The sequence below is a fragment of the Anoplolepis gracilipes genome, chromosome 2, assembly GCF_047496725.1.
Source record: "Anoplolepis gracilipes chromosome 2, ASM4749672v1, whole genome shotgun sequence".
NCBI classification, from domain to species: Eukaryota; Metazoa; Arthropoda; class Insecta; order Hymenoptera; family Formicidae; genus Anoplolepis; species Anoplolepis gracilipes.
The window spans coordinates 16857902-16877778 of record NC_132971.1 but is presented as its reverse complement, the minus strand read 5'-3'; the positions used below and the strand labels follow the sequence as shown (position 1 = coordinate 16877778).

Genomic DNA, 19877 nt, shown 5'->3' with positions numbered 1-19877 from the left:
AATCAAAATGATATATATATTCGAATTCACGTTTATGCCGTTTATGGTAAAGTAGATATCTCCCGCTTCTCGGCGGGGGAGCCGGGAGCCGGCATTGGCATAAAGTGTCAGCTGTCAGCTGATACTCCTACGTCCACGAGGAAAATTGGAGCCTGACTGTCTGACGTCTGACTGCCTTACACTGTTATCGCTCGCTTCCCAGGCGTTCTGCGTTCAAATGAGAATTATTCATACGCCGATCCGTGTTGTGTTGGCATCAGAAATAACGAGGAACTGCTCTTCGACTCCAGCGTCGAATCTCTAGACTTTACTCTGATTTAATTATTGGAAATTAAACGAGTGTGTTTGGAAAAAAAGATATTTTATAAAAATTGTGATAAATCAAAGTTTACTTATTTGAATATTTTAAAAAATTATATATCGTTATTATATGTCGTTTTATATAAGTATAACTCATATACGATTATCATGTTGACTCTAATTAATTTATTTATGTGTTTTTATTTATTTCGAGTTGCAAGTAGCTCGATTCTGATAGCACCTCCTCTGTCAGCTCTAATTGTCGCGTTTGAGAGCGTGTACGATTTATCGTTATTAGCCAATACTTTATCGGATCAAGGGATTGACACGACGTTGATAATACCGTCTTACGCTGCTAATGACCTTTATAATAATTTAATTGACGTTGAAGTGTTGCAATTAAATGTTAATATTGATGAATCGGTGTCTGTTGATACACGCGCATTAGAAACCTGCAGTAATTTCTTCAGAGATGAAAATATATTAAAAAAGATACAAGAATTTCAGCCTACATTCACCATATTTCCAGCATTCAGGTATATCGATTTTAAGAGTTTTCAAAATTATTCATAATTAATTTTCATGTTTCTACCATTCTGTATACATGTATGTTTATGTATGAAAAGTGTTATTATAATTCTATAGAATATTAATATTTTATATGTACGTGCATATATATTATGTCTGTTTTTTCATTTTCTAGACATGATGGCTGCTTACTTCCATTTGTCAAATATATTGAATCCATTCCAGTAATTTGGATAAAGAATCCAGATGAAGAATTATATGCATTTGAATGTACCAAAGTTGCTCTACCAATACATAATGGCGGAGTTTGGTCAAGACTCTCAACGAGTTTTGCAGGGAGATCTATAGTCTCCACTACTAAAAATGGCTATCTAACTCCTGCTTTAAAATTAGCAACCAAATATCTACCAGATGTTAATTTTGACTTAGATCATCTTTATTCTGATGTCCGTCTAGTACTTTGGGGAGCTGATACAGTTTTGCGTTCCAATTTTGCATTTTTGACACAATTACTCGTGGAGGTTTGTAAATTGCACATTGTTCTTTATTTTCTTATTATGTTACTTGAAATATTTCAACTTGTAAACTATTACATACTTGCAAACTATTTTAAATATATATAATAATTTAATATCTGTTTAAACAGGTTGGCTGTCATCATTGTAGAGGAGCACTTCCCTTATCTGGGGATTTACAAAAATTATTGGTTGAACATAGAATGGGTACTATTGTTGCTCTATTAGACGAGAATCATGAAACATTAATACGAGAATTGGCGAATAAATTGCCTAAAGGTAGGGAAGGTCAAGCCATTGTGTGGAGAATTAACAAGGACGATATAAATGTTGCTGTGCCAGAAAATCTTTTTATTCGCGGAGATATTGACCGACAAGACCTTATAGGTAAGGTATAATTTATATGTTAAAAAGAAAAGAAATATTTTTTTTTTACAAGAATTTGAGAAAAACATAACTCTTGGGTGATTAAAAATTAAGTATTTTAATATTTAAACATTAATTATAAGTATAAACTGTAGCATATATCTACATGATATTATAATACCGATGAAATTTTTTATTGAAGTAAACTCAAATTTTATATCAAAGAGATTCTTATCGGAAGGACCCTTATTTCTCTGCCAACAATAAAACATTTAACGATAAAAAGGAAGCAATGAATCTAGATTCTACTTTACTTATCTAGTTTACTTTACTTTAGTAGAATACATGTTTGGCGAAATATAAGGTCTTTCCAAAGCACTATTGAATTGAATATTCGCGCGAGGATAATATGACAATAGCGTGCGAGAACATTCACTTTCTTTTAATATTGTTGCTCCATTCTTACAGGTTACAGCAGAACTCGAGTGATATTGAGTCATTGTGCCGATACGGAATTCTTGGAAGCTGCCTTTCACGGGACACCTATGATATGTCTGCCAAGGGATACGCACGAGTCTCACAATACTGCCCGCGGAGTCGAGTTGGGCTTCGCTCGCTCTGTGGAAAATGATTACGCCTCGGCCGAGGAGCTGGCGAACCTTGTGCACGAGATGCACGAGACAGCCACTTACCGCGAGAACGCACGAAAAGTTTCCTTGGCGATACGCGACAGACTCAATCCCGCCTCTGACAGACTCGTTTATTGGCTACGTTACGTCGCGAGGACGAAAGACGACGTCAGAAAGTTTCACAGACCAAAGAGCCAGACGAGGACACTTACGGAGGATATCCAGTTCTTCGTCGGTCTTCTGGTAGGCGTGATTTTCGGAATCGTTTCCACGGGCAGTGCGGTAGTCACGCGATACCTAATTACGGCCAACAAAGTGCAGAAATCAAAGGGTCGGTATACGCGATGAGCGTAATATTACGTCAAGATTCGATTTGATACGTATGTATTTGTGGACATTTTTGTATAGGTATATATTTATATAAATGCACGTAGAATACAGGTACATACGAATACAAATGTTTTACGAACTAGGATTTACCTAACTAGTTTTACAAACTAGTTAGAGCGCGAAGAGACGTTGTTATCATTACTATTATTATTACGAGAATATACTTTCTCATAATATACAATTGAGAAAACTACGAGTACAATGATGTGATGTATTATCGTGAAGAAAATAAATTACACAGTTTGTCAATACTGATTTCTGTATGTCGTTGACATGAGCGTATTACCGTGTTCACGTTTATCGCTAAATTCTTATAATATTACGGACGAATCGCGATGCATCTACTATGCATTGCTTAAGGCCGTATCCTAAACAAATAAGCCATAATAGATATATGCAGCCTCGCGAAATAAGTAATATGTTAATTGCTAATATTCACATGATATTCACTATGCGATTTCTTTATCATCGAATTTTCGTCAAATTTTATTTCTAATTAATCAGATTTTTTAAGTAATTTTATATGTATACATGTAGAAATTTACTAATACACTCTAAACACATTTTTCCGTAACTAAATAGTATATCAATGTTGTATAAAGGTACTGTATTTGCATATATCTTTTCGATAATACAGTAAATTTATTTCAGCAAAGTGTATTATTGCATTAATCTTTAATAGCTAGTTTAAAATAATAATAACAATATATGTATATATCTTCTGAAATAATAATTGCGCGATGCGTTATGCTATTATAATTTGGCCGAAGAAAGTGCGTGACATTCGCTATAAACACAAATGTCGGCTGATATGGGTTAGAGAATTTGTGAAATGACTAGACTGCCGGCTTAAATTAACGCGGCATACAATAAAGCGGGCATTTATATATAAATGTATATGTATATTAAATATATAAAAAACAGCGACAGAGAGTGAGATAAAATCGCGGATGGTTTATATGTTTCGTGTGAATCGCGAAGAACGCAAGACGCAATAATTTTTCTAAACGAGAAGCCGATACATAACGCTTATATATATATACAACGATAATTAATTACGGTCGTAAAGTCTAGAAAAAACGGTGAGACATTATTTACATTCATTGGCAAAATTGTTCCCGATTCGTGCAAGTCAAGGCGCGAAAATTTGGGGGTGTATTTTTGCTTCGCTTGAAGAAATTGAGAGGAGACGCATCGTGTCTCCTCCTGATTCGCATCGTTCATTCTCGTGCCCGGCATATAGCGAATCTTGCTCTGTACTTGAGCAAAATAAAGATTCTATGCACTAGAGAACATTGGTATACACCTGTGAGGTATACCTGTGAAGATCTGTACTTCGACATAAATAGGATACTCGTGTAATCCCTTGCGTAATCATACACTAATATGTGCGAGAGCGCAAGAGAAATAATTCTCGTGTAATCATGGTCTCTATACCACGTTTTTGCTTTATAATATATTCTCATTTGCTCTTTTTCTCCCTCTTTATTTCTTGCTCTCTTTCTTCCTGTTGGAAACATTAAATTGGCACATCAAGGCGCGATATGGAGCATTGCAAGATGCGTAAACATGTTACATGAAGAGAAATCTAGATAAAATTTTCACGAAATCATCTATTATTCGATTCTTGCTAAAAGAATACGCATATATTAATTACATAAGATAAATAAATAAATATATATATATATATATATATATATATATATGTATGTATATATTAATAATAGTCGAAAAAGAGAGATGATAAGAACTTGATGTCATACAATGAGTTCGCATTGTTATTTCAAAACTTATAAATTGTCAGATCACGCAACTTCGATGATGCAAAGCGAGCATGCGTGACATGCGTGTTAATGTGTTCCTGGAATATTTAAATCTTTCCTTTGCGGTACGTCTGAGTCAAGATAATATTACGCGATTAAATGTAAATTAAAGTAACACATTGACTTTCAATGCATTAATGTTCGCGTAAGTAATGTGGCACCTGACAATCAAACCATTATGATAAGCCACGCAACAGCAACTTCGCAAGCATATCGTTACATTAGCCGTACGATAATAATAATAATAATAATAATAATACTGAGAATATCTTGATCATTGGGGGGGGGGGGGACTTTCACTCGAATTTCTTTATAGCGTAGGTATATAGAAACGTATCCTAGCTATTTAAAATGATCTTTAAATCGATAGATCATACATATACATATATGGCTAACAGTGAAGCAAATGCTTTTAATAAAAAGTACAATCAAAATCATCTATTTTGTGAAAAGATGCGCGTGTACCGAATTATAATATACAATTCGTATTATATATTGTATTCATAATTCTTTGCATATATTTTTTATAGTCTCTTATAGAAACAAATGCTTTAACGTCAAACATAATGCTCTCGTATCATAATTCACATTTTTCAAAGTATTTGCTTCAATAAGAGCGTTCACTGTGCATTGCTTATGTGATTTAATAGATGTTGAAGAATTGAACTTATTACGTATCATATCAGGCGGAAACAGCAACGTATTGTTGTGTAGCCTCTTGCGGCGTTAATTAACCAGAATACAATGTAAAGTATGACAACGAATAATTAATTCAAACTTAAAGAATGAAATGTGAGTGCGTTCCTTTAGATAGGCCGAACGAACTCCGGAATGCATTTACCCTCTAGTTACACACATGTTCCTCTCGTGTATGTCGACACAACTCGCACTTTACATGACAGCACCAGACGAATCGACACTTGCATTTCTCGGTGACGTCTCGCACTCGCGTCTGGTAGCCTCGGCCGCAGCACAGCAGCCGGCATCCGTCAAGACCAGGAGACGTCCGATTGCATATTCTTCCTCGTGTACCGGGAATACCGAGTCTGCGGAGAGAATAAAATGGCAGTATTAATTATTATGTCGCGAAACCACGTATAATAATAATTTATAGAAACAGAATAATGATGTGGAGAACGGCGTCGACGCTAGCAAGAATTTTTCAATTAATTCCTTAGACAAAAAGAAATTCTTACATTTGCCGAAATTCTTGCATTTTCCATAAAATTATTTCATTTGTGTGATAAAATAATATAATAAAGCGTGAGATATATATTAATGATTATACTTTCAAAAAAAATTTTCTTGCATGTTTTGTGATTTATATTGTAGGTATACGTAAGAAACGCTTGTGATATACAATATCTTTTACATCAGCGTTAAAGGGGTGAAATATACATTTCATTTTTTCATTTTTTGAAGCTGTAAAATTTATATATAATAATAATAATAATATAATAATAATATAATAATTATATTTTTAATTATTACACTAATGCAAAATAATATATTACTGGAAGTCAAGATGACAAAAAACGATATGTTTTTGTGCAGCGCGATTAGACTCACGTAAGATTCCTTTCACAATAATCAGGACTGTCCTCGAGATAAACTAGGTCCGTCTTATTCGGTCGTTTAAGATCAGGACGCGCTGGTCTGAGCCTGGCTGGTCTTTTTCCACCACGTTGAGCCAATCGTACCAGAGCGGCACCCTCGTGCAAAGCTGCCAGAGCGACTCCGGCCATCCTGAACGCCGGAAGTCTTCTCCAGCACACACGCACGCTACACGAACCGGACATGCCTGTGGCCAAAAGAAGAAAGGGAAAATAAAAGGAATATACGGTAGATGCAGAAAAGAAGATATGCAAGTCGCGTACTTATAAATGAAAAAAATTATGATATATTATGTTTTTGTTGAGACAAAACCGTCCAACGATATACGTACAAGATCTCTTATTAAAGTCTCGTTACCCACCGTGACACTTGCATACGCGCTGCATCCTAGAACGAATTGCACGTCTACCAGCCTCGCTATCATGTTTCCTCATCAGCTGGCCAGCCAACCCTTTCGGCCCGTGCAAGACGCCTTCCTTTACCGGTTCCTCTCCACTGTCGGACCAGTCTCGCGAAAACTTTTCACCAAAGTGTATATCCTGCGTATAACAAATAATCATACGTTTTCTTATACATTTTTCTAAATAACGCATTAACTTTTATATATAGCAAAAATATTTAAGGATAAAAAACATATTGTCAAAGTCGTCTACAAATATTTTAGAAAGAAAACGACGTCTCATAAGAATGCTTCCGAAATTCTTGTTACTTTCTGAATTTCCTTCATTTGCGGATTTCAACAATGAACCTACAATAGCTATGGAGATTAAGAGAATAGATCCTAAACTTGTATGCTGAGGATTTCGTGTAGAATATACTGTTTAAAGACCTCCAGCTTTGTAACTTTAGAACTAGCTTTACGGACGATATTCGTGGTAACAAATGTGTAATACGTGTATACGCGGTAAGTTTTGTACAGTTGAATGCATATAAGTTAAATAAACGCATACATCATTCAAAGAAACTTTATATTAAGACATAAAATTTTTGTAATTAAGCTCTCTGTGTGATCCCCTTAAAAAATATCACCTTGTATTATATATTAATATTTCAAGTATATTATTGTGTACTTTATCATTTTCAAATGTTTTCCGACTCATGTCAACAAGCTAAGATTATATCGTGCCCTCTTTACTTTCGCTGTCAGATACTGTCTAAACGTAATCCTTTCCGTGAGTAATGTCATTCTCCCTCCTTCGAACGGCACCATACATGTCGACTTATCGATGACAGCCTTTTACACGTCAAGTCCGACAAAGGGCGATCTTTAATGGTATTTATTTGTACGTGATAAGTAATTTTTATGATTAAATTCAAGACGCTATTTCAAGGTTGCGCAAAAAATATTGCAATACATTACATTATTATTATTAATATATAAACAATTCTAAATTATGTGAAAGAAACTAATGCAATTCATTCTACACTGATCTAAGTTATTTCTAATATTTATTTAAAGAATATTTTGAATTGTATTTGTATATTAAATTACTTACGATTAATCGCGGTGTCATTTTTTTCAATTTCACGACTAGTCGTCGAAGCATTCAAATCGTTTTGACGTATGTACATACGTCACGCGATAAAAGCTCATGATTGGTTCGCCACTTCGGTCGTTTCGATATTTCTCGAGATTGGCAATTGCGATTCTCGAATCACCAATATCAACAATAATGTAACGGTCGACGATCAACGGATTCGTATCGCTCCGTATTTATCACCCTTATTAACTGTGTTTAAAAGTGAATTTTCCGCGCGAAAGATTCTCGCGAGTGTCTCGTGAAGTGCCGGACTTAGTGTCGTAACGAAATTAAGACTTGTATTCGCTGTCATTCGATATTTAGTGATTTCAACATCAATAATCCATTCTTCTGCCTGCAGCCAACAATGGATCGAAATGTGTACTGCATCCGTTTATTTCTTCGTCGAGTGCACGGTCAAGTATGTATGGATATATATCTTGTCGTTTTTTAATTAATTATGGCGATATCATTATATATGCGTCATCTCTCATAATTAAAAAAAGTGATACTATATGTATATATTGAATTGATGATAATTTTATTAATTTAATAAGGTAGAATATATAAATTTTTAAAGTCTTACGCCTTTATCGAATAATATATTTCTCATGATTATTCTAAATTAATATCTGTATTAAATATATATTTTGCATCCCGTACTCGACTAATTGTAAAAGCCAGCACGCAATGCGAATTTATTATCATGATATTACCGACGATCGATTATAAAGAATTTTTCAATTATCCTTACAGTTTACAGCTCGTTGGATAATTATGAAAATTTCCCCGGCTTCTCGGTCGATAGACCAGTTAAAGTAAACCATCGTGTGACTGCTCCGAGATAAGGCGAGGGTGAGTAAACATCATTACCTCTGATTGTGAAGATCTGTCATCAATTATCCGTACCATTTGTTCACTGAACTTATCCTCGTTAAGATATATCCGATTTCTCCTTTGTCCTTAATTTTTTACGTGTTCTTTTATCTTAACTTTCTTAACACCTTAATTTGCGCGCGAGATTAGATAAGAACTTTTTTTAAAACGTGATCTTCTCGTCACGTGGTAGTTTCCTTGACAAATAGATGTTATATATGTATAGAATAGGAAAAGAAAAATAACAAATAAAATGAGAAGTGTAAGAAGAAAATCATTTTCTGTTGAAAATAATTATTTTTTTCTCGCAACATGAAATATTTCTACATGTTAATTATTGCAAATTCATGCTAATCAAGTTTGATAATGATGCTTCTAATATTCCTTATATGTATATGATTAATTCACAATTAAAAATAATTATGAAATGATACGAATCATTGTTATATTCCACAAATATAAAATACACATTATATGATTTATTAATATTTAAATTCATGAGTATTCCGATTATGTGACAGTATATACGTATACATGTAATTATCTTTGCACGTCTACATGTGTTTGCAAACTCGTCCTCATGTTCAAGTAAGTTACGTGTCCGGATTGTAGGGGAAAAGAGCGGTGTGGGTTGTTGCAACTTAACAAGCTTAGCTCCCTTAATCCCCTTGTAAACCGGCAATGTCTACAAGGGGTCAGCCGTTCGCATGAAACGCATCTGTTTACTGTGCTCGAGCTTTGTCTTCAAGCTAGTAGTATTAAAATTCGCGTCAAAAGAAATGCCGGTGAAAGACAACAGGGAAAGCGCGGCAGAATGTCGGAGAATTATCGATGCACGAGTCTTAATCATTTGTAACGCAATTTTCAAGTATACAATATTAATCACATCGAAATATGTATAAAAACGTTAGTTAATATTGAAATATTTGTCGAAACGATGATATTTAAAATTGAATTATTTATCGAAATCTCTTATATAAAAGTGAGAAGTTTTGAAGTAATAATATAAATGGAATATATATTTCAGATAAACAAATAGATAATTAGATTGCTAATATAATATAAAATATACGGTCTCTAATGTAATATAAAATATTCTTATCAAATCGATAAATCATTATTGTATATCATGAGGAAAAATTACATTAATAATTGGACGAACATAGATACATAAAGACATACATATATAAAAAATATATATAACACTCTTACCTCACTGCAACCTCCCCATTGCCAATTGTTCGGACGTCGTGATCTCACTCGATTGTCGCAGGAGCAATCGGTGAGCTCGCCTCTGGAACAGGCTCTTGTGACGCTGTAAGCGACCCCGGCTGCTGATATGGCATATATGAACGCGGCCTCTCGACTATCTGCGAAACGTACGCATTTTTTTGTGTTGCACGCTATATAAGCTAACCACTCGTGAGGTACTTGATGTTACAAGTCTGTTGGCGCAAGTAACTCTAAGAAACGATACATTCGACACGTGATGGTCAAGCATCAAACCGTGAGCACTTACTGACTAACGTGACGCCGCCAAACACGTTCTCGGGATTTTCCGGGCTGACGGAACAGTTCCATCTCGCTGATCTAAACTGGTGCTGACACTCTTCTATGGCAAGCCTAGCGGCCGCGCTGACTGCCTGCAAGTAAAACGGTGAAAGCTAAGAATATCAAAAGAAATGCCGTTTTCGAATATTTAAAAAAGAAATGTTTACTCGCTACTTATCAAACAAACCAATTCTTAAATAATTTTTTTTTTATTTTACGTCTGTAATTCTGTAGAATATTGATCAGCGGTATAGTTTTGTCTGCATAAAAATTAGCATGTCCTAAAAAATGCATTAAAAATCAACATCTTAAAATTGAAAAATATATTATATAATATATGAAAAAAGATATAGGTTTTTTATACTAAAAAAATTTGAAAATTTATTATTTAACATAATTTCCATAAAAGAAATCCGCTGATTTTTTCTGTTAATAATTTTTATTAATACTTTTTTTAATTTATGATGAATGTAATTAACAATTTCAAAATATATTACTAATATGCTGAAAATTATTATTTAATAACTAACTCTGTATCATGAAGTTAATCCTTAAAAGTTACATTTTGATATTTTATCGATATTTTAATAGACAGAATCCGATAGAATATCTCGAAAGCCTTAATCAATAAAAAGATTTTTTAAATTTATTTTTTAACTTTTTGTTAAATATAATTATTTACTATGAATGTCAAGAAATATACATAAAGTTTTGTAGATTTTTTCAAGCTGTGACCTACACGTGATCAGAAACAAAGCAAAAAAAATGGGTGACCTACAAGACTTAAAATATAACTTCCTCAGGTTGCAATTTTAGTTAGAGAACATGCAAAAACACGTACAGATGCGACATGCTTTAATATCCGTATAAATCACGGCAACAGCAATAAGTTATATCGTCGATATCAGACGGACATTCCGTAGGTACATCGATGGAAAGCATTCAACTGTCTCTTAACGGGTTTGGTTGCTCGTTAAAAAATTAAACTTCGATAGCCGGATTGACATATGAATATTCATGCTCGGCTCTTTCGTCGGTAAAGCTACACTCGGAAAAGCGAGACCGTGCTGTCGGCCTGTCGGCAGTGTTCAAAGAGATATATCGTGCCTCGAGAGTTTCTTCAGGTTTACCTAGGTACACCTAGATAGATTCCTAGACCATTTCCCCCTTTTCTCTTCCTTCTCCCTTGTTCACCCCTCCGACAAGTTTTGTGCATTAAGGAAAGGTAAATGCGATTTCGGAGCAGCGTGTGAAGCACACAACGTTCGGCTCGTTCGTTTTGTCACGATCAGTGCCGAAACTAAACCGCATTATACCGATTAGAAAATAAATTTGTTCCGCTTAAGAAGTTTATACCTAGCTATCCTACTGTCGTGAATATAGCGATAATTCTTTGTATTCTTGTATGCCGCGTAATGTGTCCCGTCGTGAGAGAAGTACTTTCTCTTTTCCGCAACAAGCGGAATCACAATTAGTTTTACAAAACGTATTGTTTGAAATAGGAAAAAATATATATATTTGACAGCAAATAATCGTTGCTTAATTCTTTTCTTTGTAATTTCAACAAAAGATTATACGAATCTACTTAATAGAAAATTAAAATACGTTTAAACATCTGTGTTATATATATAAATATTTTATTTAAAAACACATTTTTTTAAATAAAATGTGTATATTTTAACAATATCAAAATAGAAAATTAGAAAAGATATTAAAAGAGAAAAGAACAATAGCATTCTAAATAATCGTGCGCGGTGATCAAGATGCAATCTCAATAATTATTTAAAATAAAAAAATGAGCATTTTTATATCTTTACACTTGTGTATTAGTTTCGCGATGGTTATTTTTTTTTTAATTATAGAAAATAAAATTTTTAGAGAAAATTCAATTTTTAAATTCAGATATAGCTAGTTTTGCAAAAAATAAATTTTTTAAATATCTTTTTCGTTAATAAAAAACATTTGGTTACTCGTTTAAATAAAAATTTTACGCGATGTTAAAAAGTATCTTATTTTTCGAGTCATTAAATTTTTACAACTCTCTCAATTCATTTACAACAATAACAAGAAATGTAATTTAAAATAATTAAATTAACATGAAGATTCGGAATCCATAGTAGCTCGGTAATTTACAGAAGGTTAAATTCAAGCTTAATAAATTATCAGAAAGGAAATTATCGCTACACGCGGCACGAAACCTATAATTTTCTCATGATTTCTCTTAGAAATGCCTACTAATGCCCGCTAATCATGACACATTAATCTATTTATTACGAAGAAGTGAAACTATCTACTGAAAGCTTTCTCAGAAGCGATTCGAACAATTTCGGACAACGATCAGCCGGCGAAGGTCGACGATACATTCGTTCGGCACGCGGTCGTAGGTCCCGCGAATCGAATTAGCCGCGTGCTTCCCCGGGCATTAATCCGAGAAAAAGAAAAAGAAAAGGAAAAAGAGAAAGAGAGAGAAAGAAAGAGAAAGAAAGAGAGAGAAAAAAAAAGGCTGCGAGACCCTTCGGCCCGCGACGAAATAAATACCTGCAGGACGGGTGGCGAGCGGGAGCATATTGCCTGCTGCTTGGCGGTCAGGTGCACGTTTTTACAGTTCTTTTCGGCACTCGCTGGACCGATCACACCCGCGCCGGCAATCTGCGTCTGCGGGTCGATGCCGCTCCCTTGGATCGAGCCGGATGTCAGCCTCGGCTCCATCCCCAAGTACCTATAAAAGCCAGAACACGCGCCTTGAAATAACGTAATGACGCGATTATATACATATACATATATGTACAATATTGAGTGATTAATTTAATTAATTCCCGCTTCATCGCACACGGGTTAGGTGCGCCGCTAAATAGTGGGTCATCGCGAATGGACGACGTATTAAATCTATGCTTGTCTTTCTCGAACGATATTTCGTCCACACGATACTATTAGTTTTTCAATTGATTATGAGTATATAATTATCGATCGGAAAGCTAAATGAAAAATCGACAATCGTATATAATAATCTTTAATTACTTCAAGCTTTTGCCAAGAAGGGACTTGATTTACAATATATACACACTCATTCCTCCGTACAGTTTCACTCAGTTCTATATCTATCTCACAATTATATCTTATCACTAAGTCTTTATGTGCAACTTACACTTACTATTCACAGCCATTACTATCACATTTATCACATTTATTATTTATATAACTAATAATTTTTTTCCTTTCTTCTTTTTCCTTCTCTTTCCACAACCTTTCCAAAATCCTTCCTTTTTTTCTTTTCCAACTCGTCATTCCATATTTTCTAACTAACTTTTCTTCGTCATTTCTAATCTAATTTCATACCTAATCGTCATTAAACCTGAGAAATCGGCAATCATATTTGATTAATTATTTGCTGAGAATTCACGCGCGATAATTTTACCGCGTATACGATTAGAACGCACGATCTTCGATGACAGCGTCCTTCGTCGCGAACGCTTTAACTACCAACTCCGATTTGGATGCCAAGCCAACCGTCCAGATCCAAGGTAAGCCGGCGCCGTCCGTTATCGAGAGAACTCGGTGGCCGACGCGCCGTGGATCATCTTACGAGACACGATAAAATATCTTACAACGATATATATACACGGCGGAATGGAGAACCGTGCGCGCGAGCTACCGACACTACGAGAAGATACTCACTCTTCGCCGTGACGAACCACCTATAATTAGAGCAGGTATTCGGGTGAAAATTATAGAGGGGGAGAGGACGTAGAGAGGCCCGAGAGGATGAGACACGGGGGGTGAAATGCGGCCAGGAGGGAACGGGAGGGAATACAGGATACGGGGAGGAGGAGAGAAGCCGTAGCCTCGTCGTGAACAAAGTCAGAAGGAAAGCCAAGCAAGTGAGTTAGGCTCTTCAACTAAATTCTCTTAAACAATTGATAATCTTACTTTAATTTGTCTTAAAAAGATCTCTCATTTTTATTTCTTTGATTAATTAAGGGACACCATATCGATTTACGCATTTTCTTGATTTCTAGACATTTAATGTAAATATAAATAATATATTTTTTCAAATTCAATAAAACAAGAAAGGAGGATATTTATATATTTAAATTATATTATTTTAATTATTTTAATATTATATTATTTTATATAATTTATATTATATTAATTATTAAAATATTATAGACAATATATCTTATCGCAATTTTAATTTGAATGGCAAATCCTCAGATAAGTTAAAATTTATTCTTAAAAGTCAAGTAGTTTTTGACTAAGTTTTGACTTTCTGAAAATATAGAACTTTTTGAATTAATTCGACAGGATGAAAAGACTATATTCTTTAATAATTTCAACAGAATCTTGTTTTGATAGAGAATTTGCACATTCTACATATAAAGTTATATTATATCAAAAAATTGTCGATTGAGAGTCTATCTATTATAATTATTTGATTTTTTTTAATTTTTAATGTGTAGTTGTAATGCTTAATCGAGCTCAAATTAATTTACTGATAATTGTGTCGACACCTAATAGCAATTTCATTAAATGTAAATCGACCAGACTGCCTCCACTTCCTTGCTTTGAGGCTCTTAAACGCCAAGCGATCTCGTTCTCCTAAAAGCCTCGAACGCGTCGGCTCCACAGTTTTCAATTCTTTCGGCTCGAGGGGTTCGATTAGTAGCACCGTACGGACGCGGACAACGCTCGTTTACACGGTAAATCTTAATGAGAATCGAGGGTGTGGTTTTAGGGCTCAGAAGCGCTCACAGCTGCCCTTAGGATACTAACAGGAAGCAGACGGTGGTCATGGTATCGATAGGAAAAAGCGAGGGTCGTTCAAAAAGTGGCTAAAACGCATTTGCTATTTGAAATGATAATTAACGTTACCGCAACAACTGGAAATGTAATTATATATAATCTTAAACAACGGATTTTTTTTCGAGAGGCATTATGGTATAAAAAATATATCATCCCTTTAATCTCTGCCGAATATATATATATATATATATATATATCTGCAGAAAATAGATTGAAAAAGATATCAGGTTTCTTTATTATTTATATTTTATCAATATTTTTTATCATTATTATAATTAGAATAAAAATATATCCAATTTTTTATCAAAGTATTTTAAATCAGATACAACATTAAAAGATATAAAAGAAGTATTAATATTTAAAATGACTTCTTATAGAAAAAAAAATATATGTATATAGCAATAATAAATTTCAAAATATATCTTATGGAGGCATGAGCGTTTAGAAAAGCCCATGGAACATGTTGTAACCACTTTATCCGCGAACCAGATACTTTCGTTCTCATCCGTTGGCCGTTTTCTAAAGCACCCGTCAGTCGTAAAGGAGTCGATGATAGTTCGTCTAGGGCGCAGCTTTTGACTAGGGACTAGCGACGCAGTGCGTGTAACGTTTATTATTTATTTGCGAGCCGAGAATACAGACGCGGTGTCGGCTGATGCTGGCATCAGCAGTCAGCGAGACTCGTCAAGATTCCGTCGCAGTCGACCAGCTATTTCAGGTTTGTTTGGATACGGTTTACGACCCTTCCGAGAGCGCGTTTTACGGATACTCAACGGCGAGATCCTACCCCAGCCTCCCTCTCCCTCCTTTTCGTTTCGGAGTGTTATCTTGTGTACTCGGAGATGTCGTGGCACTCCTCGTAACCAGGATTACCCTCCTCGAGAGATCGAAACATTCCTAACAGACGCGTTCGATCTTCACGACGAGTCAGAAGTCAGAATCCAAACGCGCGCAACGTTTCTGCGGCTGCATCGCGAGAAACAGTGTTTACGATAAGGATAAGCCTCTCGTCAAACAGTCGATTCCTCCCCCTGATCGAAACAGTCTCGTCCGATATTGCCGTCAAGATAAAGAGAAGCGGAGGCTATTTCGTTATTATACTCGTGAAGCATTCGATACTTGATGATACTTTTATTCCGTAAAAATGCCGAGTACATATCTCTATGCTATCTCGAATATATCTGACATCTAAAAAGAAATATAAATAAAATCTACAATAAAAATATCTTTTAGGGATATTATCATAGATATCGCATCTCTTAAAACGCCTTATACATAACATCAAGCGTTACTGACGTATTATCGTCGTCAGTTTTAACTGCTTGCGCCGTCTTATGTACTTCAGACACTTTAGGCTTATCTCCGGTTTTATTGTGACCGTTTTAAAATTTTTGACGGCGCTATATTCTTTTCATAGTTCTCCGAAATTTTCGTTTTAAAAAAATCTATGCTGACGATGGTAATTGACAGCGTCGTAAGCGGAAGCGACTGATTGTTCGGATAACCGATATATAGTTTTGCGGTGAGCACTCACAAAATCGATATCGGCCGATCGGTTAAAGCGGTCAAGGACGTAACAGCCGGGAAACGAACGATGGGGAGACCATCACTTTCTGCTTATAATCTTTTGTCCCTACAAGAATTGACTTACACACACTGATTGAGAAAATGGAGATTTTCTACGATCTACGAACATTTTACAGATCTTATGTTTGGATTTACATTTTGTCCTTTATTTATATCAAATTATTTTTTTCCTTAACAAATTTTTCATCTAAACTTTTTACACTATAATCTCGCTCGCTCGTGAATCTCCAAAATGTTTACAAGTTTAAAAAAAAAATTTATAGTTTTGAACAAGGTTATATTTCATTGCAGAACTATTGAGAATATTATTCTTGAAAAATACGCGCTATGTCAAATAGTTTTTTTTATTATATATTTCTCTCATCAGAGAAAACTTGTTTTTAAAAACCAATATTTACATGATAAAGTATATGAAAAAAAATTATACGCTTCGGATGGAAAGGAATAACACGCACGCCGTAGAGAAGACAAGCGTATATTCAAAGAAGATGGGGGGTGGCAGCGATGATAAAGGGCAAGCGGGGCAAAATAATTGCACAAAGCGCCGATATGAAAGAAATGAAATCCATATTCAGGTTCGCCAGGATGTATCCGGTATAATCGCGAAGGAGAAAAGCTTCAAGCAGTTTTCTCTTCCCCTATTCATGTGGTTGGAACGGAAAGAGAGTTTAGAGGACGGACGGACGGACGGACGAGACGAGACGAGACGAGACGATCCCGCGGTTCAACAACGACGAAACAACTGCGATTATTATATTATTACTCGAAAGCGCGGTATCGCGTTGCCGTCATAACCACGTCGGGGCCGTCCTTTGTTCGTGTGACAGTGATAGGGCCCATTTATGTCGAGAACACTCACTCACAGCCGCCGATATAATGGCCGGATAAATTCTACGAAAGCCTACAATACGTCGTAGGTACGTCTCGTCGGTATTAACCCCCTTCCTCCCCCACCCCTACCTCGGAAGAGACGGGAATGGAGGGAATGAACGCGAGCGCGACCATTGAAGCGAGCGCCGGTACACGATCCGAAACTTTGCCTCATTCTAATTAGTATCGATTACCGAAAGGAGCGTACGCACGAGTCCCTCGTGCGTACGCTCCCGCGCGTACACGCACTCCTCGATCTCACCCTCGCTGCGTAACGGTAACAAGCGAGGGGAACAAGCGGCAATACGCGTATATGTATATTCGCTCGAGGATATTTGCCCGCGGTAATTTTTCGACCGCGTCAACGGATTGACTTGACCTCCGCAGACTGCGGTACAGCTAATGTGAGGGGGATAACGGAAGGAAACCTATCGCTCCCTCGGGCGTATTCGCTAAGGGAACGCTAATTAGAGCGGTTAAGATAGGAATGTTGCGGTAGTGTGTCTACAAAGAATTTTTTATCTAACATTTGTTATAATGAATTTGGAGATACATATATATTTAATATTCTTTGCCAGAAGAAAATGTAATTGAGTGAAATTGTAAATATTTTGAAACTGATTCATTCTTTCGCAAATTTAAATTAAAATATAATTAGATATTATTTTCTGCAAAAACTCTTTCGACTCTGTTCAAGTAGAACAGTTTCGAAAAAATTAAGTTTAAAATGCAAAATTTTATGTTTCCAATTATGTATTATTATTTTTTTTTTTTTTTTGGTTATTTTAGTTTTACTTAATTTAGTTTTAGTTAATTTACAATTTTAAAAAGTTTATCAATTCTTTATCACGATCGCTCATGTGTGTGATAGAACTTCAAATTTTTACGGATCAGCTGACACACTAATCCTTTCGGATCAATCAGCGTAGCGCAAGATGTACAGCAACGCGAAACATTCATTCTGCAAAAGTGCTCGTTATTTATCCGCCTTCCTCTCGCGTCTTGAATCGCGTAAACAAATGTGCGAGCGTGCAGTGTGTCAGTAAGAGATTGCTTCCGCCAGGCAAACTGCCTCGAAGTTCGTGACAAGGAAACGTTGGCAACGGGCCCTGTTCATGATGAGCTTCGGACATGTAGAGAAGCTTAAAATATGAGACGCATATTTTTTCAGATGTACTTTATCACAGATTTGAGCTTTTAACGGATTAATCCTTGAAATTAATTCTGATTTTCATCCGATATGTTCACAACTCCTTGTATATATAAATAAAACATATAGGTATAAGTAATTTTATATTTTATTTATTTATATTAATGACTTTATAATTATATATGTATCGAAATTTGTAAAGATATTTCTCAAAATTTGTGTATGAAAGATTTAATCTTTTCAGAAAATCAAAATATAAAAGAACGAAAAATGCGAATATCTATATCTAATGCTGAAAATAAAGTACATACATTTTACATCATCGTCTACTGAAAAATCCGTCAGACGTCGTCACCGATAAATATCGTTTCGATAAATCTCTCTCGTACGCGATACATCAATCTGGCTTACGTTCTCCGACTCAATACGGATATCTTCATAGCCGTAGTGCGAAAACAGCCCTCCCCCATGTTGGTTCAGGCTTTCGTTGCGCCGGGTTAAGGGTCGTTCACGCGTGAAACAAGGAGTCGGCGAGTACCCTGGCAGGATCTTAACGCTCGGTTAGACAAATGTTGTCGGATACCACGATAGTTGCATTAGCATATTGCGCCGCACCGTGCGATTTGCATTTCAGAATGCTCATGGAATTGGAGGGGAGAAGCGGAAGGAGGAGAAATAAGATATACTTGCATTTTTTCTAATTGCGACGTTGCCAAAAATAAATATGTTACGTGATTCAAAAAAAAAAATTCGCATTTATTAATGAAAAGAAAATCATGGCATGTAATGCCAATATTTTCAACAATTAATCTATCGAAAAATATCGGAAACATTATGTTACTTCTAGATGTAACTGTTGGATTTCTTTCAGAGAGACATATTCGTAAATTTGAAATTCGAAAAATATAATTTAAAAACAAAAAATAATTTTAAAAAATCTTTTCTTTTTCTGTTTGCGTGTGCAATGTTTTATGATTGATGAAAAGTCAATTCTCGGCAAAGATATAACCTTTTTTCTAAAAAAAAATAACGACTTTGCAAAATTTGCACTGCTTCAAGAGAAAAAGAATGACGAAGGAACGCAGTAAACGTTGTAACGAGCGCTGTAAGCGAGTAATTAACGCCGAAAGATCAGAGTATACCAACACACGTGATGAGGCGCCACGCTGATCTACAGTGTCCATATGACAGACACTGCAAGCGACTGAAAATAAATCAAGGCATTTTCGTAAAGCGCTTTGCATAGAGGCCTTCATTTTCAAAGTAAAAAGGAAGAAAATGTCGGCAATCCTCCATAAATATCCTACCTCTTCGTACTTCTCTTTAGTTATGTCCGAAAATAATCCAGAGTTCCTGCA

General features: G+C 35.4%; 2 protein-coding genes across 2 annotated transcripts in view; one reads left to right on the top strand and one right to left on the bottom strand.

Moving 5' to 3' along the window:
* Positions 1-2983, top strand: LOC140676180 (uncharacterized). The gene is made up of 4 exons (XM_072910974.1): positions 1-836; positions 1004-1349; positions 1475-1730; positions 2178-2983. Exons 1-4 carry the CDS (start codon positions 469-471, stop codon positions 2684-2686), a joined length of 1479 nt encoding a protein of 492 aa, XP_072767075.1. The 5' UTR covers positions 1-468; the 3' UTR covers positions 2687-2983.
* Positions 2726-19877, bottom strand: part of LOC140676183 (protein Wnt-4) — a 41725-nt gene continuing 24573 nt past the window's right edge. The window contains exons 2-7 of the mRNA XM_072910976.1: positions 12651-12831; positions 10081-10204; positions 9774-9931; positions 6527-6704; positions 6121-6352; positions 2726-5597 (exon numbers count right to left, since the gene is read on the bottom strand). Coding sequence (XP_072767077.1) covers positions 5396-5597; positions 6121-6352; positions 6527-6704; positions 9774-9931; positions 10081-10204; positions 12651-12831 — 1075 coding nt within the window. The 3' untranslated portion in view covers positions 2726-5395. The remainder of the gene's footprint in view (positions 5598-6120; positions 6353-6526; positions 6705-9773; positions 9932-10080; positions 10205-12650; positions 12832-19877) is intronic.

Coding starts and splice junctions, on each gene's coding strand:
- LOC140676180 (XM_072910974.1), top strand. CDS start 469: ATGTTGACTCTAATTAATTTATTTATGTGTTTTTATTTATTTCGAGTT. Junction 1,350..1,474: donor TGACACAATTACTCGTGGAG/GTTTGTAAATTG, acceptor CTGTTTAAACAG/GTTGGCTGTCATCATTGTAG. Junction 1,731..2,177: donor TGACCGACAAGACCTTATAG/GTAAGGTATAAT, acceptor CCATTCTTACAG/GTTACAGCAGAACTCGAGTG.